This window comes from Tenrec ecaudatus, chromosome 13 (assembly GCF_050624435.1).
Source record: "Tenrec ecaudatus isolate mTenEca1 chromosome 13, mTenEca1.hap1, whole genome shotgun sequence".
Lineage (NCBI taxonomy): Eukaryota > Metazoa > Chordata > Mammalia > Afrosoricida > Tenrecidae > Tenrec > Tenrec ecaudatus.
The window spans coordinates 128,955,819-128,981,888 of NC_134542.1; the positions used below are offsets into that span (position 1 = coordinate 128,955,819).

Here is a 26,070-nt window from a genome sequence, read left to right on the forward strand (position 1 = left end):
GCTCCTTTTCACAGAGTAAACCCCAGGAGCTTTTTATAAAGGAAAGATGGAAAACATCTTCAATTATTGAATTTTTTGAAGTGGTCCCTTAAGCATTTTGCTGATTTCAAATGCGGGGCCTTTTTTAAAGAGTGATTTTCTTATAAAAATTCTAACTGAAAGTCATGTAATGCTTTCCCCAGTGCCCAGGGTGCGTCTGTGCACAGCACCTCCTCACTGATCCCGTCTTCTCTTTGCGGTGTCTCCCTCACAAAACCACCTGCCAAGACTTGGCAAACCAATTCTCATCTGCTCTTATTTAATCTTCAAGATGTTGTGAGACTGGAACGAGAATGGGTGACTATGAGCGATTCCATTGTGGTTTCCTGCGTCTCTGTATTTTCTATAATGAACATGAGTATTTTATTGTTGAAAACCATTAACTTTGATATCCTTATTTTTAAAAAGGAATTTAAATGAAAGCTCATGCTAAGCTAGTTTCCTTGTGTTGTGGTAAATTCTAGTGACGAGCTAAGAACTGTAAGCAAAGAAACCAGTGGTAATCCTTGGCATCCCTTATTAAGATGCCTATTTATTTTCTGTGAAGAATTTTCCTGGTCTGTTTTCAGAGTGGAGTGTATGTTAATTGAGTGCTCAGTATTCATTACAAATAATCCTGTCTGTTTTCTTGTGGAGATTCTGAGGCCCTTTGGCTCTTCCTGTACGAGCCAAGCTGACTGTATTAACTTCTCGTTTAATTTTAAAAAATGAATATGGAACTTGTTGGCGTAACACCTTACAGAATTGCATGTTTAATAATTGGAAGGCGTTCCATCAGATGTGTCTCCAGTCTGAATGAATAATGTTGCTGACTTCTTGTTTTGGAAGAGGAAGTCCTTGACCCGCTAGGTTGAAAGAATCGTGACTGCTCTGAACCTTTGCGGGTCCTCTCGCTGTACCGTGTCCCCTGTGAATAATTAGAGGTGTTTGAAGGTATTGCAGGAGAAGCCAATTTGTGTCTTTCACTTTGCATATTGTTGAAGCCTCATGAATTAATCAGCAGCAGGGCAAAAAATTAACTTCCTCAGACACACATTTTGATGGGTCATGAGGGAGAATGTAAAGTGATCTGTAAAATATTCAACGGGTCCTCTAAGTATTAAATTATTATACCTACAGGGTAATTTCGGGGGGGGGAGAAAGTCCCCCCCTTCTTCAGTATTGGAGTAGCAAATACGAAACAAAATCAATGTTTATTGTTTTCTAGGACTGAAAAGGAGATGAAAGATGGTAATTTTGTGACTTACTGAAAACCAGCTTCTTGCATTAGCTTTTGTGTTAATGATTTAGGTTTGTTTGTTTTGTACACATGGTACCAATTTAAAATCCTTGTAACTGCAACTTAAACTTGCACTTGATTTAGTAAACGTATCGTGCAGCCACACAGACAGCTAACCTTCTTACCTTAGGCATTGAAAGCTATTCAGAAATATGGAATCATTGTAATAATTCCATACTTGTTTAAATTTTAGTTTCAGATTAATTTTTCTTTTCTTTTTTCCAGAGAATGAAACTGAAATTGCGTTCTTCTGTGAAGAAGATTACAAAAGCTACAAAGCTAATCCCATTACATCCTGGTAATGACCTCCCTGGCTTCCGTTTTGCATACCCGTGGTAAACTCTTCGTTCCACTAATTTTGAAATTGACAAATAAATCTTAAATTGTTAATCCCATGTTCATTTATTTGAGCTAAAATATCTGTCGTGATCTCTCTTCCTACAGTCCCGCGTTGATTCCTTTTTTGTTGTGAAACAGTGTGTTTGTTTATGAGGAAGGAAATGGCTATTCAAAAATCATAATGGAATATTGGTACTTTAATCATAGTGGGAGATTTTTGATGGCTTGTATGTTGGATTATTTAAAAAGATGATAAGAGAAAGATCATTCTGTTTATGTCATATGTTCCTCCATAGTTTCTCATTAGAGCAACTCTTAGAACTACCACAGATTACAGGTCTCCTATGCCCTTCGGCACTCTGTCTGGGTCTGGAATCTGGGATACTTGCCACCTCATGGGAAACCGAATTGTGCATGTTAGTGAGGGGTCAGTACATCAGGCCCAAAGAACCTTGATGATTTTTTTTTTCTTGAGCTGTGTTTCCTGACCTTCAGGAGCAAACCAATTGAACCAAATTCATTATTTGGAGACAGGAGTAGCAGAAGTAGTAGAAGACAAGTATTACCAGAAACGCACAATGCACACCCCACACGCTATACAAAACCAGCTTAAGATGGATCGAAGGCCTAAATGTAAAGCCTTAAATTATAAAGATCATCAAGAAAAAAATAAAGACAAACTTAGGGGCCCGAATTTATGTGATAAATAATCTGTCAAACATAAGCAAAGATACACAACTATCAAAAGGCAAATTAGTTGACTGGGACTTCTTCGATATTAAAAGTGTGTTATGTATCAAATGGGTAATAAAAGGACGTACAGTTTGGGGGGTGGGGTGAAGTGGGGGATGCAATGGCATAGCTAATCTCTATAATTTTCCCCCAAAACAAAAGCCAACATCCTTTCAATACCCCAGTGACAAAAAAAAACACAAACTGCAATTAAAAAAGGGGCAGCACCACAACCAGACACTTCACCAATGAAGACATTCAAGTAGCAAACAGGCACGTGAAGAAATGTTTGTAGTCATTACCTATTAGAGAGGTAGATGTAAGTCAAATATAAGTGAGATAACAGCTCACCCCAGGATTAGTAAAACAGAAAACAAGTGCTGACAAAGGCGGTGGTTTAGATAAGGGGCTCTAGAGAAGCAAATCCAGTGAAGACATTCGTCTCAAGGAATTTACTCATCTGGGTGTAGAAGCTGGCAAGTTCCAAGTCCATGGTCACGTGTCAGACTGGCAGCTTTTCCTGACTCAAGGAGCTGTAGAGGCTGATGAATTAAGATCATCAGGTCAATGGCAGGCTGTGGCTTCAAAAACGAATGGATCCCATGGCAACAGATAAGATGGCAGCTGCAGGGGCTAATTCCCAGGATCAGCAGGCAGTATGGCAGGCTCTCGGCTCAATCCAAAGACCCAGAAATCAGATGATGAGCCACATGCAGGAGGCAGATACAGCAAAAAGCAAGACAACTTTGCCAGAACATCCTCATACATTGGAAGCAAAACATACCCACAATGAAATTCCCTTTTTATTGGTTGGCTACTCAGAGCAGATCTTGTCATGGAGGTGATTGCATTATGTCAGGTACCATCATGGGGGACGGCTGTATCATAACTGCCAAAACTACTCGTGGCTCTGCCAAATTGATACACCGTAACCACTTCACCTGTGGAAAGACTGCAACCCTCATCAGTTGTGGGTGGGCTTGTAAAATGGTACACTCCCTGTAGAAAATATTAAAAGTTCAAAATGGAAATACTGTATGATCTAGCAATCCCACTTTAGGCATACTAGAGAAATGTGAGCTGTGACATGAACAGATCCATGCACATGTCCATGTTCATCAAACATTCACAGCCACAAAGAGGTAGAGCCTGAGTGCCCATCAACACAGGAATGGATAAATAATAGTATACAGCATTAAAGAATTATGAAAACTCCATGGAACATCTCGACCTAGGTGAGCCTGGAGGACATCATGCTTAATGAAATAAGTCAATTGCAGAAGAACAAATACCGTATGAGACCATCATTATAAAAAGTCACACAGAAAGAACCATTCCATGATTGTTACTAGAGGAGGGAGGGACGATGGGAAATCACTGAGTAGATGATAGTCTTTTATTAGTTTGGATGAGGGGAAAGGACATGTACAATACGGGAGCAATCATACAATATCGCCAGGGCAAAGAAAACACACTGGCAGGTACGTAAGTTAGAGACATAGGTAAATACTATTATTACATATAGAATCCTGCACTATCGGTAGTAAAAAAAAATCTATGAGTGCATGCATAGGTAAACATGCAACCTGAACAGAAATGGGTAAGGGAAGGCTACATCCATCTATGGATTTGGCAGAGACTCTTTCTACCAATGTATTTGTGTGTCATAGATATATCCGTGTGGCATAGTGGGTGGTGAGTTGACCTGCTAACCACGCGGTTTGAAACCACCAGGCCCTCCTTGGGGGAAAGATGAGGCTTTCTGTCCCTGTAAAGAGCTACACCTTGGAAGTCCACTGGGGCAGTTCTCCCCTGCCCTATAGAGTCGCCATGAGTCAGAATTTACTCGATGGCGGTAGGTTTTCAGTTTGGTTTATATAATAGAGTAAATGGGACAAAGCCATGAAAACATCCAAGGCAGACCCATACATTTTGTGAGGAGGAGTTACTGGGCCTGGGGCCTAGCACCACCCTCTCAGGGAATAGCTAAGTCAATTGTCATAACAGAGTTTGTAAAGTCTGGTGTTCTGGTGAGTCGGAACTGGGGTCTTCCAAGGTAGCAAGTTCATCTCAGAAGCAACTATTGGTTTCTCCCCATCCAGAGGAAAGAAGAGGGAAGAAAACCAGAGACTCAAGGATGCCATTCATTCACAGGACTCTTGGAATGTGTAGACTACACTCTCCTGACTCCAGAAGAGCCAGGTGGCACCTGGCACCTACTACCTGCCACTTTTATCGGGACTACCGAATGTCCTGGAGAAAATGGAGAGGAAAATGGAAAATCTTAAGAGACCAGACTTATGATATGCACAAGACTGGTGTTACCTCTGAGATGACAGCGCTTACGCTTGCCTCAGCCTGGAACTGATCCCTACCCTTGGGAATCACCGTGCACCCAAACAACACGCAGGTTTATGAAGTGAACAATAACACGCATCAGGAGCAGGCTCCTGAACAATTAGCCAGATGAGGCCCAAAGGGAAATGAGATCACAAAGCCAGAAGGCAGGAAAGGAGGACAGATGGAATGGAGGGTGCAGAGGGAAAGTGCTTTTATAGAGAGGGGAGAACGACCAAGGTCTCTAACATAGGTGTCTACATTGTGGAATGGAAAATTTGTTTGCTTGCTATGATTTACCAGGAACCACGATGAACAAAGAAAATTGTTCATTGAGAACAAGTCTGTGGGCTGGAAGACACATTCTTTCAAAAAAAAAAAACAATACCTTTGGTTCTTGATAATGGCTGGTTAGCTGCACACGTAGCAGAGAAAGCAGTAGTCTCAAAGGGGTTTCTCAGCCAGCGTGATGTAATGAGAACTCTTGGAAATGTTAGTGCACGCTAGAATTACTCCATAAGCCCTTACCATGGTCAGTAGGGCTGAATGGATTCATCATGGTAGTGTTTCACTGAAGAAAATCTATTTTAAAAGGACTACCAGGAAAGCCTGATTAAAATTAGAAGATGCTTTGTTGAAAGGTTTAACAGAATATACTTTAAGGCAAATTCTATTTTATTTATCAAAGTGCGGACTGTACAAATGTCCTAATTATATGTATATATGATATTTAATGCAACGAATAATAAACACATTTTTCCATCATCAAGTAGGGAAAGATACATAAGTAATGAATTTTAATATAGCCATGAAAACTATGTGGGAGCATATTAATTCCGTGATGGGCATCGTATTTTTTACGTGCCAAATAAATTGCACCTTAAAAATTAACTAGGAAGTCTTGCATAGGCTAGAAGAGGGGAGATGCAAAAAAAGAACGCTGGAGAGTTTAGCGTTCTCCATCAAGAGGACATGTTTCAGTGGACTGGAGTGGGAAGTGCGCGGAATCCAGTGGCGAAAGGCAAGGCCAGAATGGCGGGGCGAGCCACATATAAAAGGTCTTAGGAGTCCTGCTAGAGGGTTGAAACTTCATCTCGTAGGGAGCTGGGAGCTGGTGGAAGATACATGCAAGTGCACTGCATGGTCAAATGTGTGGCTTAGTGAGCTTTGACAGCAGTGCCTAAATGGCAAAAAGACTAAAGACAGTTATGGGCCAGGCAAGACTGGAAAGTCCAACATAAGGCCATGCCAGAGAGGAAAAAGGAAAAGATATTCTTCAGATAACAGTAACACACAACGAGTTTACACCGCCATCACCACCCCCGCCAAACCCAAATTATTCATTTATTTTAAAAAATCACTTTATTGGGGCTCTTACAACATTCTAAACAAAATTGTATCAAGCATATTTGTACATGTGTTGCCATCATCATTTCCAAAACATTTTCTACTTCAGTTCTTGATATAGCTCTTCTTTTTTCACCCCCCCAATCCCCTGCCACCCTCGTGAATCCTTGATCAATTGCATATTGTTATTATTATTTCATATCTTAATATGTCTGTTGTCTCCCTTTACCCACATTTCTGTTCTTTGTCCCCTTTCTGTTTCTTGGTTCCTTGGAGAGTTCGGGCAGCATGGTATCTGTGTGAGTCTGGGTGGACTAGAGGAACAAATTCATAGACACTCATATATGTATAAGAAAGAGCCTTATATACAAGAGCAGTTGAATATTGAGAAAACATCCCAGCCCAATCCAGATCAAGTCCATAGGTCTGAAATTAGTCCATATGTCTGATACCAATCTGTAAAGCCCTCTTCAGGCTCATGAAACGTATGCAATGACGCCAAATTCAGGAAGATCATAGGCCAGTGGGTGGAAGATCTTGTGGATCCAATGGCGGTGTAAGCATCTCAGCTCTGGCAGAGGTCTCCATGTGACTCCATCAGCCTCTCTCCAACGTGTCTTCTCAATAGGATGTCTCACAGGGAGTGAGCGTGTGTCCCGCGCCAGTGAGCTATTAATCTCTTTAGCACCTCCAAATGAGGACATCAAGCTGCGACCTGATTGACAGGCTAAACTCCACCCCATTCACTCATAAATCTCAAATTGACAACAGATTATGTAACTACCATAACATCTGTTTTCCCTTAACCCCGTTAATTTGCTTCATCTGCTTTTTTATATCTCAAGAGAATGGTTTTAACTTGCTCTCATAAAGTGAACACTGAAGATATGAATGATATAGCAAAGTGTGGTGAAGACACCAGATGGGGCCCAGCTCTCAGAAAGAAGAGTCTGAAGTCTGAAAGGTTTGACTTAAAACAAGCAGCCATCTAACTGAGGTGTCAGCTAAATCTTCACAGAAAGAGCATACTAGCCTATGTGATCCAAGAAAAGGAGAGCTAGAGAGAAGAGACAGAGGGACAGACCTGTGGCTGCAGGAGAAGGTGAGAAAGTCAGAGAGAGAACAAAGGAATTCCATGCCAATAAACTTTGGGGGCAGAAATAAATTATGTCTAAAAGGAGCCCGCGCTTCCCCCCATTGGCTGTGGCACCAGCAGAATGGTGGAGAGAGGAGAAGGTTTCTGAGAGAAGTCTTGAGAAGGCGGGTGTCGCCTAACACTCCTTCAGCTGTTCGCTCTTTACTCTTTCAGTCTCCCCTGACCTTGTCCCCTCTACTCTCATTCCAGTGTAAACACGGGGCAGGGTTTGAACTCCAATAAAACCTGTTAGTTAAAACCCATGCCCTGGGTTCGCTTTCCTTTGACTCCTGTTCTAACAATAACGGGTTCAAGAAGGAGGACAATGCCTAAAATAGACTGTGGTGATGACGGCACAATTTAAAAATATGTAATCCATTCACTTGTATGGCACACAAATTATATGGCAATAAAATGGTTTTTAAAGATTGATTCAAAACACACCCTCCTCTAACACTTGTATAGTGTAGTTAGAGCTAGAGGTATAAGGGTATAGGTATAGCTATAGGTAGAAGGTATAATACTAGATATAATAGGTCTATGGTACAATACTTGTACTAGATGGAGTTAGAGCTATAGGTCTAAGGTATAATACTAGATATAATAGGTCTAAGGTATAATACTTGTACTAGATGGAGTTAGAGCTATAGGTAGAAAGGTGGGGATCAATAACATTTGGAGGGCAGGAACCACAGTTCAATCCATAACAATACCTAATTTGTAGCTTAGTGCGAGCTCAATCACCATCCCAAACTTGACATGCTGAGTTCATTCATTTGGAAATGTAAATGTGTAAGAATAAACAGGATCTGTTTGGAAAAACAAAAAGTTTGGAGGCATTGTTTACCAGCAAAAATACATTTTAAGGCTGTAGTAATCAGAACAATTTGCTATTGACAAAGAAATGGAAATATCACTGGAAGAGAATAAGTGGATTCATGTACGTGGAAACTGGCAATCCATGGCAAGAAAAACTACAGGTTAGGGGAGCGAAATGGTTTCTCGTGTGGCCTTTTTGCTGCGGATTTGTGTCAACACAAAACAGAAACTTGAGTGGACCTTTCCTGAGTTGATTCACATTTCCCGGGTAATGGAAGTTACCGGGGCTGCGATCCAGCTAAGAGTACCGTGGGGCCCTGACCGGGGCTAGGGAAGCTCTGGCTTGAAATGGACCAGTAAAGCTCCCATGGAAAGGGCTGTGAACCAGACGGAGCTCCTGAATAACACAAGGTGAAAGGGTAGGTGCACAGAGAACCCTCCCAGATGCTGCAAGGAGTTGTGTGTAACACTGATGAAAGCACCATGACACAGATGGAGAACTGGGTCCTGTCGAAAGCAAAGCCATCAACAGTGACTAGGAGAAGTTGGCAGGCCAGCCAGAGGAGAGTCAGCAGCACCGTTGACCCACATGAAACATCAGTTTTGAGGAGCTGCTTGGCTAAAAGCTGAGATAGTAGTGCATCTGTTAGGACCCCGAAATTCCTGCACAGAAAACCCCAGTGGAAGAGCTACCACATGTGTAGTGCTGTGGATGGTGGCAGTGATGGTGCCGGAAGTGGCAGGAAAGTTGAGCCCTGAGGATGGAGCAAAGCAGAAATGCAGAGCTGTGTCTCCTTCCCTTTACAGAGTTTTAGGAAGTCAGACATGTCCCCGTGCCATAATCTGTGGAATCTAGCCCCATAGTCAAATGGGTCCACCGGAGCAGCGTGTGTGATTGTGGAAGAAAAAGATAGACAGTGGGGCATCAGGACTCATCCCAATATCAGAATCAAGAGAGCTAATATATTTTCCAGTGGGTTTATATAATCATGAAGCTTGCAAACCTATAGGAGGCACATATGTAATAGAGTGGACAGCTTATAGAGTGAGTCAGTGACTTAACCTTATATGTCCTTGAGCTCTTCCCAGGGAGAGCTGACTCAGTATCAGAAGGAGACTTCAGAAGGGAGTCAGCAGCACTTTGGGTGGGATGGACCAAGGAATCTGATTGCTCACAAAAGACCGGTAGCCACTGCCAAAGTATACCTGAGTTGTGTGTATCCCATGAACAAGGAAATGGAGCCTGGGCTCCTATGTAACTCTAGCCCCAATTCAAGAACACTTAGTTCTGATAACATGGCCCTGCTCCAATATTCACCTTCATGAAATGATCACTCAAGATAAGGGTGCTACAGCAACGTGTGGTGAAGAAAGTAGACGGTGCCTGGCTATCAATCAGAATAGTGACTGGGGTCTTAAATGCTTGTATTCAAACAAGCAGCCATCTAAGTGAGGAGTCAACTAAGTCCACAAAGAAGAAGCACACTAGTGTGTGTGTTCCAAAGATGACAATGACAAATTCCAAATATGACAAAGAAAAATATAAGAGCTACAAATATGAACATCCAGCTGTAGAAGACAGTGGGACTCCCAAACAGATGCTGCTGCTGGAAAACCCCTATAGTCATCGGCAAGAGTCTCACACAGCCTTTCTATCAGGCAGAGACCGTACTCTTGATTATGCTGGATCGAATTCCATACTTGATCAGTTGACTTCCCTATCGACTCAACCCAAAATTGTTCTAGGTGCAAGAATCTCTTACTTGCTCCATGACAAATATTTATTCCTGACTTTGAAAATATTGCTGGGGGTCTTTTCTTTCTTACTCATTATATTTTAATCTTTATATTATTATTATTATTATTTTATCCTTACCACTTTATTTTGATTTTGTATTTGATTGTTTCTGTTGGCTTTCCCAGGTTGTGAGCCCCGAAAGAGTGGATGCATACTGATAAGTGATGCAAGCATTTACAGGGGCTGTGGGAGGGTGGTGGGAGAAACGGAGGGCAAGGGGATTTGGGGAGTAAACAATGAAGGCAGGAGCGGGGGGGGGGGCACTAGAACTGATTGTGATTACACAGCCCATTTAAAGGCTATTTAAACATGGGAGGGGGCGCAGTGTTCTAAATTGATTGTGATAATGATTGTACAATTTTTGAGTGAAAGATTGAACTATCAAATTGTCTGCTATGTGGACTAGATGTCAATAAACTGTTGGGAAAAAAAAAAAAGATTCACAGTCTCAGAAACCCACAGGGACTTTTCTATGCTGTCCTGTGTGTTGGAATCGACTCTATGGCAAAGAGAGAAGTTGACATAATGTGACAAATGAGTAGAAACAAAATATCATTTTGGGGGCCATTTGAGTCAAGGTTTTGAATCTATTTGCCACCCAGGAAGGCTCACAGTTACTGAGAGATACTGGAAGATACAAGAGAAAATATTTGGGGGAAAAAAAAGATGAGAAGAGCAAGAAGAAGAAGAAGAAGGAGAAGGAGAAGAAGAAGTAGAAAGACAGAAGGAAAGAAAAGAAAAGAAAATGTACTCCCTGGGCGCACAATCAGCAGCCAGACACCCTTATGCGACATCTTCTGTGGCAGCACCTGTACGGAGGGCTGATGCGGGGCGTGTTTCAGTCTGCGGTATGTGTATTTGACGTCATCTCCATCTTGGGACTGTTGAGCTATTTCTCTCGTTAGGACTGGTCTCCGGGCTCTGTGGTTGCAAGCACAGACATCAGGTCATATATACTCCCTCCCAGGTCCTCAGTGTCCCACAATGATCACAGGTGACTTGGGTATTGCTGTGATGCTGGGAACTTGACCCTGGTCCTTCCAACTACTAGCAAATAGTTGCCATTTGTAGTTCAACTACCACGGGGGACAGTTTCTTTGGAGCCTCTGGAGATGGAATGGGAAGAAAGAGCTGGTGACCTACTTCCAAAAGCCAGCCCATGAGAACCTTATAGATAGATCACAATGGTCCAATCCATAGCCCATCTTGGAGATGATGTAAAACCAAGCAGGGTTAATATATTCCATGTGCAAGGGTTTGCTGTGAGTCAGGAGTGGACTCTAAAGCAATAAAAACACAAAGTAACTCACTGCCACTGTGTCATTTCCAACTCAGCAACCCTGCAGGACAGAGTAGAACTGCCCCCGTGGGTTTCTGAGACTGTAATTCTTTATGGGAGTAGAAAGCCTCGTCTTTCTCCTTTGGAGTGGCTAGGGGTGTCTAACACACGTCCCAATATGCTCCCAGGGTTGCCTAACACCAAGTAAGTGTCCGCTGGATATCTTATGTCTCTGACTGTGAGCAGTGCAGCAGCATTAACCTCATTAGGGAGCCAAGGGCCTGTCTTTCAAAGAGATTCGGCCATTGGTACAGACCTAAAATCTGGGAAATCCAAGAGCAGTTTGCTGGCTTCAGATAGCACATCAGGCTACTCTCCTAACCAAGTCTGGTCAGGACACTTGGAGAATTATGGTGAGAAGTTTCTAGACTATGGACCAAGAAATACGTTTCTAATATTTTTGTTGTTGGGCCTCTTCCTACATGCATTTTCTTGTCATTCTTACCAGATTATGTAACTCCCACAAAGGACTTGGCCTTTTTTTTTATGCCAAAGAATCATATAGATCCTAGGTCACTAAATAGCCAGATCACATCTAATACAAGCCTGGGAAACTTATTACCATCGCAAAAGTTTGCGTTTACCCTGTTTTCCCCAAACTGTCCCAGACTCAGGAGAGTCTGCCTACTTAGGCCACACAGACTGGGAGCCTGGCCTGGATTTTGGGGAAAAGAAGAGAGAAGGGGAAGAAAGGACAGGGCTTCATCATTTCCTCTGTGTGTGTGCACGCATGAAGACAGACTGCTTAACCTCCTCTTTAGGGGAAGATGGGTCAAGCACGGCCAACTCCCGGGAAATGGGTGCTTGATTGTTTTTCCATTGGTGTGTACACATGTGGAGGTGTGTGTGTGCACATGTCTGTGCATCTGTATAGTGAAAGATGGCCCAGGACCACCGTACATTTAGTAGTTTAATACCCTCCTTGCTTTCACACGACATGTATTAATATGGTGGCAAGGTCTTCCCTTGTAAATGAATGTTACTGGAAAATTTCCCCTAGCACCAACTCCCGCGGCCATTGTAAACAGAGCCCAATCATGTAAGAGTTCGATTGGTGCCAAACAACACCTCACAGGTTACGGTTGAGCGCTGAGCTATAATTGCACAGCCTCCTTTTCTTAACAGTATGCTACGTTCCATGCCACTGAATCAACTAATGACACTGTCAGTGGAATCGCCTTATGCCCACCAGTGATGATTGTTAATGTTCTTCCCCCCGCCCCATAAAATGAGAATGAGACCTCGAAAATGAACCAGAGTTGCTCATGATTGGAGGACAGGTGAATGGATTCTGGGCTCCCATTTAATTCTAGCCCCAAACCGAGAACATTTAGTTCTCGTGACTTGGCCCTCCTCGATGCTCATCTTCATGAACTGGTCACTGAAGATATGAACGCTCCAGCAACACGTGGCGAAGAGAGCAGATGGTGCCAGCTGTCAATCCGAATAGTGTCTGCAGTCTTACAGGCTTGTATTCAGACAAGCAGCCATCGAAGTGAGGCTTCAACTAAGTCCACGTAGAAGAAGCACACTAGCTTGTGTGATCCAAAGATGACAAATAACAAAATCCAAATATGAAGGAGGGAAAGTTGCCAGAGCTTACATTGTGAACACCCAGTTTGCAGAAGGTTCCATACAGATGGCAGTTGGAACCCCGGATCCCTCTGGAAAGGACTTGCTCAGTTTGTGCCTCTGGCAGATCCCCTCTGCCCTCAGGCGAGGGCTTGAATAACAGGGCTTTCAGGCAAAGATTACTGTCAACTTGACTATGGTGGGTGGAACCGCAGTATGATACCTGGTCATTTTATCCCCCTCTCAACCCATCCTGGATTGTTCCAGGTTTACATATTTCTCGCTTGTTTCTTGAAGGTAGTTTCTATCTGACATTTTCATATGACCAGTGGTCTCTTCTCCCTTTCATGTTTATATACACTATGTTTGCTCCTTTTGTAATGGGGACGGGGGGAGGTGTATGTGTCCCAGTATATAAGGCACAGAAGGGGAAGATATATAGAAATAATTGATGCAATTATTGGAGATATGGGCAGGGAAGTTGAGAGAATTGGGGAGCAAATAATGAATACAGGAGTGGGGAGCAAGCACTAGAATTGCTTGTAGTGATGTATATACAACTCTTTTTAAATATAATTGAACTATGGAAAAGCATGATAGGTGAATTATATCTCAATAAAACTATTTGGGGTAAAACCAAAGCCCAAACCAGCGGGTCTTGGGTCTTGACAGGCCTGGTAAATCCTCTTCTCATTAACTTACATGGAGCTCTCCTATTGGACCCACAGCATGAAAACAACTGCCTTTAGCTTCGCACGTCCACCACCTGTGGGTGCTCTGTAGGTGGGAGAAGGAAACACAGCGGCCACTTCTTTCCATCAGAGGAGATATACTGATTCAAAGGATCAGGCCAGAGACCAGATCCCCCACCTCTGTTTCCCCTGTTTCCCCGAAAATAAGACAGTGTCTTATTTTAATTTTTGCTCCCAAAGATGCGCTAGGTCTTATTTTCAGGGGATATCTTATTTTTCCATGAGGAATACGGTACATATTTATTGTTTTATTAAAAGAAACCTCACACTTCCTGCCTGCTCCGGCTGTGCTGCAGCCAACAGTGAGCTGCACAGCAGCGCCTGCTGCTACTGTCCAGAGTTCAGCATTAAGGTAGGTTTGGGGACCTTATTTTGGGGGAGGTCTTATTTTCGGGGAATGCCTTATATTTTGCCGAGAGGCAAAACTGTAAGTAGGTCTTATTTTGGGGGGATGTCTTACTTTCGGGAAAGTTGGTGAAAGCATTAACTGCATTGTTGTTCACTGGACTCATGGTTCCCAGCTCAGTGCATGACACGCTCTGCCACTCCAGCTTCTTCATGGGACCGAGACCCATGCAAGTCTTTCAGGAATGAATGGCTTTAAGAATGCATTTGAATTTTAAGGAAAACCTTATGATTTTTAAAACCCTTCTCATAGCCATCTAGATCTATGTAGATTGGATAACCTCTCTTGAAAGAATAAACTCTCTTGAACTTTCTTTTGTTAAAGAATAGCCATTCATATCGGGACATGGAGACATACAAGTTTCCCACATAATTGGTCAGCTGTGTTGAATGCATATGACTTTCAAATGGAATTGAGAAAATGAGATTAAAAGTTATATCAAAAACGAGCCTGTTCTTAATCAGCTGAATATGGTTTCTATCCTGCAACTGAATTTTTATTCAGCTGACAGGTCCTCTCCGCCTTGTGATTCCTGTGTGTGCCTGGAGGCAATCCTGGGCTTCGTGTGAGGGCTTTTTACTGCTAGGGCGGTTATTCACAATTGGTACGAGAAGTGTCCTAGATTGTCTTTGGTTTCTGTTTGAACTGTCCCTGGAAAGCGAAGGAGAAAATTGAGCCGTGGATTCAACAACTGTACAAATGACAGCAGGGTTTTCTGCTGCCTGCCTTAAAGCAAAGTTGCTTGTTTTAAAAGTGCCCTAGAAGGGAACTTGCTGTGACATTCAAAATTATACCGATTGAAAAAGGCAAATGGTGCACTTTTGCAAGTATTGGAATTATTTATCTTTCTGTGTTTGCTTTCTGGGAGCGTGAGGAGGAGGAGAGAGCGTCGCCTCCAAAGGCAGACAGCCCGGGGTGGGGTTAGGCGAGCTCCCGCATTGCAACTAGTTCATAGCACAGTGACCTTGAACAAGGTGCTCCCCTCCCCAGGTCTCAATTTCTGCCTCTTTCCAATGGGCTAATAGCACCGAGCTCACAGCTCTGCTCTGAGGCTTCAGTAGCATGACCTCACTCCAGGTCTGGCCCACCCACAGTCTCTTCTACCTCCTATTTATTTCACTAAGAAAGAGAATCACAAGGGGCACACAAGGAGGAGGCTCTGTGGGGTATAAAGAACACAATCAGCTTGCTAACCAAAAGGCTAGAGGTTTGAGAGCTGCTACGGAAGAAAAACTTGGTCATCGTCTCTGAAGTCAGCTCTAGGAAAGCTGACGGAGCAGAGTTCTGCCCTGACACTGCCGGGTTGCTCCCTGTGGAACTGACTTGCCAGCAGCCGTCTCGGCACTTACACAGAGGGAAAGTTTACACAGAGGATGCAAGGCTGCCCCACAGCAAGTCTTGGGCAGGAGAGTCAGTTTTTTCCCCTATAAGTTAGATAGGTATGCATTGTTTCTTGCTAACTCTCTCCCTACCTGTCAGTTCCAACACCACTGCCCAGCACCGTTTGAAAAAGAAGCCTCCTCTTCCCCTTCCTTTCTTTGGATGCAGTTAACTCCTAGTTGTCTGTTACCTGCCAAATATCGCATTTCCATGTCCCCTTTGTTCTGATCAGCTGTTTGTCCTTATCAATAAGTTAACTAACACCAGCAGAACCATTTATGATTTCTTTTATTAAGAATAAAGCTATTTCTTCATTCTTTGGATATCATTTGCTTAAAATGAGATGATTGAATGAATATGGAAGTTGTTTAAAAATATTTTGGAAGAAAAATCTTGTAAAGGCAGGTTTTTGAAGATGAGTTTTCTCCTACTGGTGCCAGTTAATTCCCAGCCACTAATGTGCAAGGCTATAGGGCAGCTGACCCTTCAATATGATACTTTTCCTGCCCTTTTAACTCTTATTCAGCACGGAGAGGCCTAGGGAGCAAGTCCAGAGAAAATTGCTAATGGGGACAGCCATTGGGCTCTGGTCTTTGCCTCCAGCATCAGCCAGCAGGGGTCAGCAGAGCCTGCCAGAGACCCGAAAGGCAGAGGGCAGGGGAAGCCTGAGTTCACCTTTGTTAAAGGCTGTGATTAGTGGGTAGGCGTGTCTGCCTGTCATATCACCATTGGTGTACTTTCGTTGGAAGTCAAAACCTGCAACCTGTGAATGGTATGGGAGGTTGTACTAGCTTCCAAATGCGGTCATAGGACCTAAAGTTTTGATGCCTTTAAAACCCATGTCTAATCATTTCCTATGGGCAATGGTGATTCGGTGGTAGAATTTCTCCCAGGAGATTCAGATTTCATTTCCCTGCCACTGCCCCTCATGTGCAGTCACCAACCACCCTTCTGTCCGTGGAGGCTTATGGGTTGCTGTGGATGGAGCTGCCAGTCTAAGACAGACTAGAAAGAAATGTCTGGCAACAGACTTCTGGGAATCAATCACTGAAAGCCCTCTGGAGCATAATAATTCAACCCACAACTGATGCTGAGCCTGATGCAGACTACAACTGTATTCAAATTTATGTACGAACCACTAACACAAATAAGAAGCTGAAGAATTCTACCAACTTCTGCAGCCTGAAATTTATCAAACATGTAATCAAGATGTATTGATAATTAAATGACTAGAATACAAAAGTTGGAAATAAAAAATAAGTCGTTGGAAAACATGGCCTTGGTGATACTGAAGACCACATGATAAAATTTTGGAAGACGAATGGCCTTTTCAGTACAAATACTCTCTTTCAACAACATAAACCCAACTCTCCATTAAGACATCGCCAGATGAAATACCCAGGAATCAAATTAACTGCAGCTGTGGAGGGACCATGGAGACGTGCAATCTTATTAGCCAAGATTAGGGTAGGGGCTGATTGTGTGTGACACAGACCATCAATTGCTCAGATCCCAGTTCAGGTTGAAGCTGAAGAAAATTAAAAACAAGTTAATGCGAGTCAAAATAAAACCAGGTCTCACCTGAATTTAGAGACCATTAAACAATATAGTTGACACATTGAATACTCATGACTGAAGACAAGACTGAACAGAAGACTGAAGACAAGTTATGGGATGACATCATGAACATCATCCATGAACAAAGTGAGAAATAAAGACCACAGTAGCTGTCAGAACAGACTTTGAAACTTGCCCTTGAACATCAACTTAACTCACTGCCATCAAATCATTGCTGACTCATAGTGGCCCCTGTGAGTTTCCAAGCCTGTTTATGGGAGTGGAAAGACCAGTCTTTCTTCTGAAGAGCGGCTGGGGGTCTTGAACGGCCGGCCATTCAGATTGTAGCCCAACATGTAACCACTACATCCCAGGGCTCCAGTGCTCTTGAGCACAGCGTGACTCAGCTGAATGGAGGAAAGGATGAAGTGAAGGAGCTGAATAGAGAATGCCAAAGTAAAGTTTTGGAGTAAAAAGATCATAAAGAACACACTCAGAACTTCTCAAGCTGGAAAAATTGAAGAAAAATTTCCGCCTCAAGTTTCAATATTAAAGGATTCTCTGGGCAAAATTTTAACCATGCAGGAAGCCTTTATGAAAAAGAATGGGTGGTGGTAAAGGGGAGCTGATACCAAGGAGGTAGAGATTGTTGTGAAACCGATTGCTATTGTACAATTCTGCTTGATGTGGGCGAACTGTGGAATGATATGACATCTGTATTAGCTCTCGATAAAATGGGGCGGGGAGGTGAAAAGGTGTAAAGAATACAAAGAGTCAATGTACCCCAAAGAACTAGTCAGTTTTCAACCATTTAAAGGGGTGGCATATGATCAAGAACCATACTGTATTGAAGGAAGACCATGTTGCTCTGAAGGCATTCGGGAAAAACAGCTCCAGGAGTTTAAGGAATTCCAGCGGAAATGTTTCAACACACTAATTGATGCCACACTGTAAGCGCTCATCATTGGTGCCCCCAAAATTTGGAAGACAGCTACCTGGTCAACCAAATCCATACTTGTGCCCATTTCAAAGAAAGGTGACCCAGTAGAATATAGGTCTTAAGCAGGTGAACATGCTGGCAATGATTTACCAACAGTTTCTGCAGTATATTGACAGGGAGCTCTTGGAAATTATGGTTGCATTCAGAAAAGAACAGGGAATAGGAGATACTGTTAACGTCAGATGGATGTCGCATGAAAACAGAGAATATCAGAAAGACGTTTGCTTGTGTTTATTAATGATCCCTGATAGTATCTTGATTCTGTGTTGGACTGACGGCTAGCTACAAGGTCAGCAGTTTGAAGCCACCAGTCCCTCTGTGGGAGCAAGACTAGGATTTTGACTCTGGTAAAGAATTAGTCTTGGAAAATCCACAGGGGAAGTTCTGCCCTGTCCTATAGGGTTGCCGTGATCATAACTGACTCAATGGAAGTGAGATTATGCGGATCATAACTATGGGTAATGTTGCTAATGGACACTTAGTGCTCATGTGGAACCTGTACACAGACTGAGGGGCCGCAGTTTGAAGATAACAAAAAGGAATATGTATGGTTTAAGATCAGGAACAGTATGAGTCAGGATTAGATCTTTTCACAATGTTTATTTAATCTATATGCTGAGTAAATAATCTGAGAAGCTTCACTATAAGAAGAATAAAGCAACATCAGGATGAACGACCCACGGTACACAGAAAATACACCTGCTTATTGAAGATGAAGAAGACTTGCACCACTCTGAACATCTCGGACCACAGACTTCAGTATGGATGGCACCGGACCGAACAGTGTTTTGTTGTTGTTGTTGTTGTTGTATACAGGGTCACCAGGAGTCAAAACTGACTCCAGCAGCAGCAACAGTGCATAAGGAAACGCTTGGATGACTTGTTTGAATGGCAGTGGTAATTTGACAATAGGCACCTAATCAAACTCGCTGATCCATCCAGGCCTCTTCTATGATGTTACGGGCACGGCGACATAGTAGTGAAAATTGTAAGCTCTGGGGTCCCACAAATCCGGCTATGGAAATACCTCCTTTCCCTAACTAGCTCTGTGATTCCGGGCAGTTTTGTTTGAATCCATGGTCTGCATCCGAGGGGTTTTGCTAGATGAAATGATGGAGTTTGTCAAGAACTAGTTTGGTGCTGTGCACAGTCTGGGTCTTGCCAGTGGGGGCAGGCTCCTGGGCATGGGATTTGAGAGGATCCGGGGAGACTGGAGTTGGTCCAGACTTCTGGGACCCTCGTGTGGAGAGGGAGGGAAGGATTTAGCTTAGAGGAGTTAGCATGACATCTGGAACCATTTTCATACCATGAGTGAGCAGGATGAGGCGTGTGGGTCTGCCAAGAAGCCAATGTTGACATTTCAGTTGTGCTCCTGCATGCTTATGGTCACTTCATCATGGGCTCAATTAGACTGCTGCATGTTCTAGGCGTTTCAGGAAGAACTCGTTCACAAGATTCCGCCCAATTTCTGGCTTTCAGCTTTGCTTATGTGGCAATATAGGTGAAAATAGTCTCTTCCAGGTCTTTTAAAAATGATCAACCGGGAATGACACTTAGGGACTAAAGCAGTGGTTCTCAACTTGTGGGTTGTGACCCCTTTAGGGGTCGAACAACCCTTTCACAGGGGTCGCCCGATTCATAACAGTAGCACAATTACAGTTATGAAGTAGCAATGAAGATAATTTTATGGTTGGGAGGGGGGGTCACCACCACATGAGGAACTGTATGAAAGGGTCGCGGCATTAGGAAGGTTGAGAACCACTGGGCTAAAGGAAGGGGCAGTCAGCACGAGCAGGAAGAAGGAGGAGGAAATGGGAACCCGTTCAAACCCTGGGCTGAGCCATCCCAGAATGTCGGGAGCAGAGGTTGCTTCATTGGCTGAAGCCTTGAAGCTTTGAATGACAAGCTCGTTACATAAGCTGAGAAAACAGCTGATGCTTAAAAGATTGGAATGGACCAGGAGAGGATGCCGAAGGAGTTTGCTGAGTGCCAATCTCTTGCTTACCCTTCCTGTCTACCTGTCCAAGCAGCCCCTGGCACCTCTACTGATGTCTAAACCAGTACCTGGGGAGAGGGCACCAGCATCTCTTGGAAACCCTGTAAACAGTATCTCTTGAGCTGGGCTCAGAGCAAAACGGCCAAGTAGTTACCTATGACTTTTGCTAAGATAGATCGTTTTCCTAGCCTCTGCTGGAGACTAAGAGAGAACTTCAGGACTGGGGAAGAGCTTAGAATCCTCCCAACGGCAAGCATATTATTTCCTACCCTTCTTCGAGGCCTGAAAAGTGCATTGAGGGGTGTTGTGTTCTTTTTTTGTTTGTAGATTCTGGACTGAAGGCTTTTACCTTATTCCCCATTTCATCACACTCTTCGGTGCTATGAAATTTGGATTATTTTTTAATCTTCCTTTCCCATTTCTGTTGTTCTGGTGTTGAGCTGATTATGCAGAAATGTGTGTTGATGTCGCTGTGGCACCTTCCCTCCAGGGACGAGCTCTGCTTTGCAGACATCCCCTTGATCCTCTTAGGGAAGGAAAAGGTAACAGAGTGCTCACCCCATCCATCAAGGCCAGTGGAAACTGACACATTACAATCTCCTGCAACCCGGGCCACGCAGAACAGTAGGCTGGGAGGCCCATGGTCCCCAGATCTATTACCATGCCTGTAGCCATCCATCTCGGTGACACTGGTAGTTAAAAAAAATAAATGAATGAAAATGAAGAGCCGACTGTGACCGTGAAAGGGCAGAGGGGAGGCTGGCTGGAGGCTCTGTCACCTGGAATCACCTAGCTGTGCAGTGCTGACTCACTCCAGCTCAAGGACAGACTGGAGGCTTGGTGAGTGACAGTCCCAGTGGGGCGGCTCCATGGACAGAAAGCTTCCATCCACTCAAAGTGGAAACATACCCTGCACTGGCCGACGTAGCCGGGTAAGAGATCTCACTCTTAACTCAGAGATGTTGTGATAAATAGATCTACACAGGGATGCCTGGTTCCAGTTTTCATTCTGTGTAGTAATCGTGACGCCGCTCACTTGCCCGGCTTTGCACATCCTAATGGCCTTTCAGAGCATGTGCAACATATACTACTGCAAGGCCTGGGTGGGGAGGGGGTTTCAGGTGGCAGCAAGGGGGGGGCGCATGTTAATCGTTTTAATTATCTTCAGTCTTTCTAGTGGAATCGGGAACACCAAACCAGTGCTGGTAGGTCTAAGATTTCAATCATTTCCCCGCTTCTGGTTTGTGCTTGTTTTTTTAATGGGAGAACAGGTCTCTCCTAACAGGTTTAGCAGAATTTCGTAACACGATTTTACACTCTCATTGGAAGTGAATGACTTTTAAGGTTTTTTCATATTAGTTAAGGAGTGCTGGTGAGGCAATTGATGAAGCAGTGGGCTGCTAGCCCAGCGAGCACAGCTGTTCCTTGGGAAGAAGAGCTAATCTGGTCTGCAGCGATTTTGCCGCCTTTGAAAACGTATGGGGCAGGACCCTTCTGTGTTGCTTCAGGGCTGCTATGGGTCACAATGGCGAAGCTTTAGTGATTGCAGTGGTATGGTAGTTAAAGTGCTCGACGGCGAGCCAAAAGATCAGTGGTTTGAATCCCTCAGCTGCCCTGTGGGGGGAAAGTGTGGCGCTCTTCTTCCATAAAGATTTATAGCCTTGGGGACATGGCACATAGGCCCTACAGCAAAGGCACAAAAACCCAAACAGCCAAATTCACTGCCATCGAATTGATTATCCTTGTAGCAACCTTAGAGGCCAGGGTAGAACTGACCCTGTGGGTTTCCGAGACTCCGACGCTTTACAGGCTTGTAAAACCTCATCTTTCTCCCAATAAAGACACTGGATAAAACAGATATGGGCAATGATATTGGAACCGCGAGCCTCAGAGGACAGGACAGAAGTGAATTGAATCCTAAGTGGAAGGAGCAGGAGATAGATGAGTGACTTGTAAGGTGGTCTGCGGTGGGCAGGACCGCACTCATCAGCTCCATTTGCACAATCACCCACACCTGGGTCCGACCCTGAGAACGATGGGGCCTTCCTTTGTTCCTCAGGCCCTCTTGGGGACCAGAGTAGTGTCCAGCCCCTACACTCACTGGCTCAGCAGCCAGCTACAGCCCCTGTGCACGACTCCTGCTCAGTCTGAAGTCAAAGCCAAATCCTTGTGGATTGGGCTCCTGGTCCACCATCCTCATGTCTGGAAGCATGAGCTCTGCCTCATCAAAACAGCAGAAAGCGCAATGCCAGACAAGCAGCCTGCCTCCTGGACAAGAACTCCTTCCATAATCACCCACTTTGCCTCCCACTATCCTCTGAACCCCAAAGAGTTCTGATCTGGGAAAAAACACCCTGCATTCTATCCAAGAAAAAGCACCAGGAATTCTTTCCAAGATTAGGCTTGTGCGATAGTTTATTGTGCCAGCCTGGCCGATAAACACAAGTAGGATTAACTGAAGGGCAGAGGGATAAATGGCTCGGTGAGCCTCGCCTTGCTTGTTCTGTGCCTCAGTTTAAAGGGGTATACTACCTGTGGGATGTCTAGCCTGTGGACTGTGTCGCTGTAAGGTGAGGTCCCTTTAAGCCCACACGATTGGAATGTTCATATCTGGGGCTGGGGACCGACAGTTGATGACAGTTGGGGACCTACCCTGCAGTTTGCTGCCTGGGTATACATAGCCCAGCTCTCTCTACAGAAGGGGACTGGCAACTGGTGGCTCTCAAGCCTTAAAGGACTGCTAGTGTCTCACTGCTTTATAATATAATTGTTAATTTCTTGTATTATCTATCTGTATATACTTTAACGGTTCATTTCTTGTATTATATATCTATCTTTATAAATATATTTATATATAATTACTAGCAATCTGGTTTGTCTCTCTAGAGAACCCTGTCCAACACAGCTTGCCACCCTCTCACTAGTCCCCCACCACCCCATGGGCTCTTCCATTGGCAGAAAGTGCCAAACAATACCGGGGACCCTGCCCTTCACATTGACTTCTACTCTGGTCCTTTCCCGACCTCAGTTTCGCTTTTCATTTCCCTTCCCTTGTTTTTCATTCTTTCTGCTTTTCTACTTCCACGATTCCCTTGTTTAATTTGTCCTTCCTGTCTTTCCTTCCCCTTTGCTTCGTTTCTCTTGGTCTTTTTCTTTTTAATTTTTTTTTATTTTAACAATTTATTGGGGCTGATACAATTCTTTTCACAGTTCATACATATACATACATCAATTGTATAAAGCACATCTGTACAGTCTTTGCCCTAATCATTTTTTTTCTCTTTTCTTCTTTTACATTTTATTAGGGACTCAAACAACTCTTACCACAATCCATACATATACATACATCAATTGTATAAAGCACATCCATACATTCCCTGCCCCAATCATTCTCAAAGCATTTGCTCTCCACTTAAGCCCCTTGCATCAGGTCCTCTCCCCCCCCCCCCCTTCCTCTTATCAAGTTTTGCTCTTTGTGCATCTTTCTTTCGTTTTTCTCCATGCTCGTTTTTACTCTCCTTCTCTTAGCTATTACATTCTTTTTCTTCACACCGTTTGCCTGCCTTCCTGTTTCTATTTTAATCCTTCTGTATTTGCAGCCTGTATTTTGTTTTGTGCTCTCTTCGCACACACACCCTTTTTTTGTGTCACCCACTGGCAACTACAATTGTATCCACACAACCCAGTCACACCCCTACTTCCTGAAGCCACGGCTAATGAGTGAGGTATCCTACCCACTTATGAGCCACACAATCATCGGAGATAGAGAAAACATTAGCCAAACCTGCGCTCAACTGTGCTATATGACCAGCAGAGACATGTACACACTCCAGCATCCTCTACTACACTCACCAGAAGGCAGGTGGATACGGTCTAACCAACACAGAAGCATCAGTTAAATAAAACACCACCACAAAGTGTCAGAGATAACAAATAATTTCAGTTCACACAGATGAACAAGACAGAGTGATGAGGCCATGCCTATAAACACCCAAAGGGTGGCAGAATTCTGACCCCAGGTCATGGTATCTTCTAATCTGGTATCCTAAGCAACGACATAGGGAGCTTGTCTAGTCCATGCATCTATTTCCCCCGCCTTATGCACAGCTTCAAAACCACTTCAGCAGAGGAATAGAAATATATCATCGCCCAGAGGGTTATTGATAATGTCTCTAATATAAAGTGATAATGATATCTCTAAGGTGAACCAAAGGTATATATAAACTATAAATATATGAATGGATTTCTGACTTGTACTTCATTCTAGCCCCATCTAAGAACAATGAGTTCTTTTTTTTTTTTTTAGCAATTAGTTCTTATGACATGGCACTGCTTGATGCTCACCCTCATGAAGTGATCACTGAAGCTATAGGTGTGGTAGTTACATACTCTTGTGTCAACTTGAGGACATTAAGAGTGAAGGGGTGGAGTTTAGCCTGTCAATCAGGTCACAACCAATGATGCCTCTGTGTGGGCATGGCCTCCTGAGGATTATGGGAACTCCTATCTTCCTCTCTGGAGGCAGGACATCCACTCTGTCTGCTTCATCTTCTTGCTGATAGGACACATGAAGCTTTGCTGATGAAACCAGAGCCCTGGAGCTGAAGGAGCCACGTGGAGTCCCACGCCAGTGCTGAGATGCTTCCACTGCCACTGGATCCACATGACTTCCCACCCACTGGTCTGTGATCTTCCTGCATTTGGCATCGTTACCTGTGTTGCGTGAGTCCAAAGAGGAACTTATAGACTGGTATCAGACATATGGGCTAATAACAGACTTATGGACTTGATCTGGACTGAGTTGGGATGTTTTCTTAATATACAATTACTCTTTGATGAATGTCTCTGGATTTGTTTCTCTAGTCAATCCAGACTAGCCCAGGTTTTTTGTCAGTGTGCTTCTGTGACATGCTGTCATTGTCTGTAGGGATGGATTCTGCTCCTTGTTTTTTCTTTGAATCGTGGCATGGGATTTGACTGCCATCCTTTCTGGTCCTTTGTTTATACAGGATTGGGTTTTCTGCATTTTTATAAGGGAGACATAATTTGAGAGTTTCTCTAATTTCACAGATTCAGCTCAGCCATTTTTGTTGCTTTGTGGTATTAAAAAAATACAACTTAAGGCTTTTCTTCCTGAGATTTTCCAGCTTTGTTCCTCTTCCCTACTTTTAGCTAGATCTTTGCTGCTACTGCTCCTGCTGACTTGATTAATGTGGGCTCTACTCCCCGCGGTTACTCTGTTGCGGCTTTGTCCCAGATGAGGGCTTTGACTGGTGAGGTTTGCGTGCTACTTGGATGAGTCTTCCTTGCCTCATTCACACTGTACTTACCTGCTATTGGAGGATGCAGGTCGCTTCCTATTTTAGATGCTATTTTTAAGTTGGCCAGCTGAGGTTTAAAATGACAACCTGTTGGCTATCTTGAAGTTATTAGGGCTATGATATTCTCCCATTCTTCCTTCTTTCTTCCATTCCACTAATGCTTTCATGCAGGTCTTGTACGTTTGTATCAACTCCTTGATATTTTAGGGCTCATAGGAACACTGTCAGGAGTCCTGGTGGTGCTGTGGGCTGCTAACCACAGGGTCGGTGCTTCAAATCCACCAGACGCGATCTGCTTCTATAAGGATCTACATGCAGGGTTGTTGTGAGTTAGCATTGATCCAGTGGCAGTGGATGGGAGGCAGGTTTAGGAAAGCCATGTTGTCTCATTTGTCATAGCTGTCATCTGTAGGTTTGGGTTTTGGAATCCTACTGTGTCTTTGGGCAGAATTGGAGCAACTGAAAAATCATACCGTTAAGGTTGTTTTAGCAGAGTCCTCAGGAAGGCTTACGTATACTTACGATTTCACGAATATGCACAAGAGTATACCTAGGAGAAACATTGCAGTGCCTTAGAGTATGCAAATCTTATCAGCTAGAAGACATAGTAATCAAATTGACTACTGTGGAAAGAGATCATAGGAAGCTTAGTAATATCAGCCAAAACAAAGTCAGGGGCTAACGCTGCAATAGATCATTAATTGCTCATGTGCAAGTTCAAGTTGAAGCTGAAGAAAATTAAAACAAGTTCACAAGACCCAAACTATAACCTTGACTGTACCCCACCTAAGTTCAAAGATCATCCCAAGAATAGATTTGACACATTCAACACTAACGAAGAGCTGATAAGTTGTAGGATAGCATCAAGAACACAACAAAAGCAAAAAGTCATTGGAAAAAAACAGGAAAGAAAAGACCAAAA

General features: G+C 43.6%; 2 protein-coding genes across 3 annotated transcripts in view; one reads left to right on the forward strand and one right to left on the reverse strand.

The window, feature by feature from the left end:
- Positions 1-1,708, forward strand: part of C13H2orf76 (chromosome 13 C2orf76 homolog) — a 60,742-nt gene extending 59,034 nt beyond the window's left edge. For both annotated transcript variants that reach the window (XM_075530263.1, XM_075530264.1), the window contains one exon: positions 1,544-1,708. In XM_075530263.1, the coding sequence (XP_075386378.1) occupies positions 1,544-1,550 (7 nt within the window). In that variant the 3' untranslated portion in view covers positions 1,551-1,708. The remainder of the gene's footprint in view (positions 1-1,543) is intronic.
- Positions 1,709-6,038: 4,330 nt separating this feature from the next.
- Positions 6,039-26,070, reverse strand: part of STEAP3 (STEAP3 metalloreductase) — a 79,700-nt gene continuing 59,668 nt past the window's right edge. Inside the window, exon 5 of the mRNA XM_075530267.1 lies at positions 6,039-10,746. Within this exon, the coding sequence (XP_075386382.1) occupies positions 10,690-10,746 (57 nt within the window). The 3' untranslated portion in view covers positions 6,039-10,689. The remainder of the gene's footprint in view (positions 10,747-26,070) is intronic.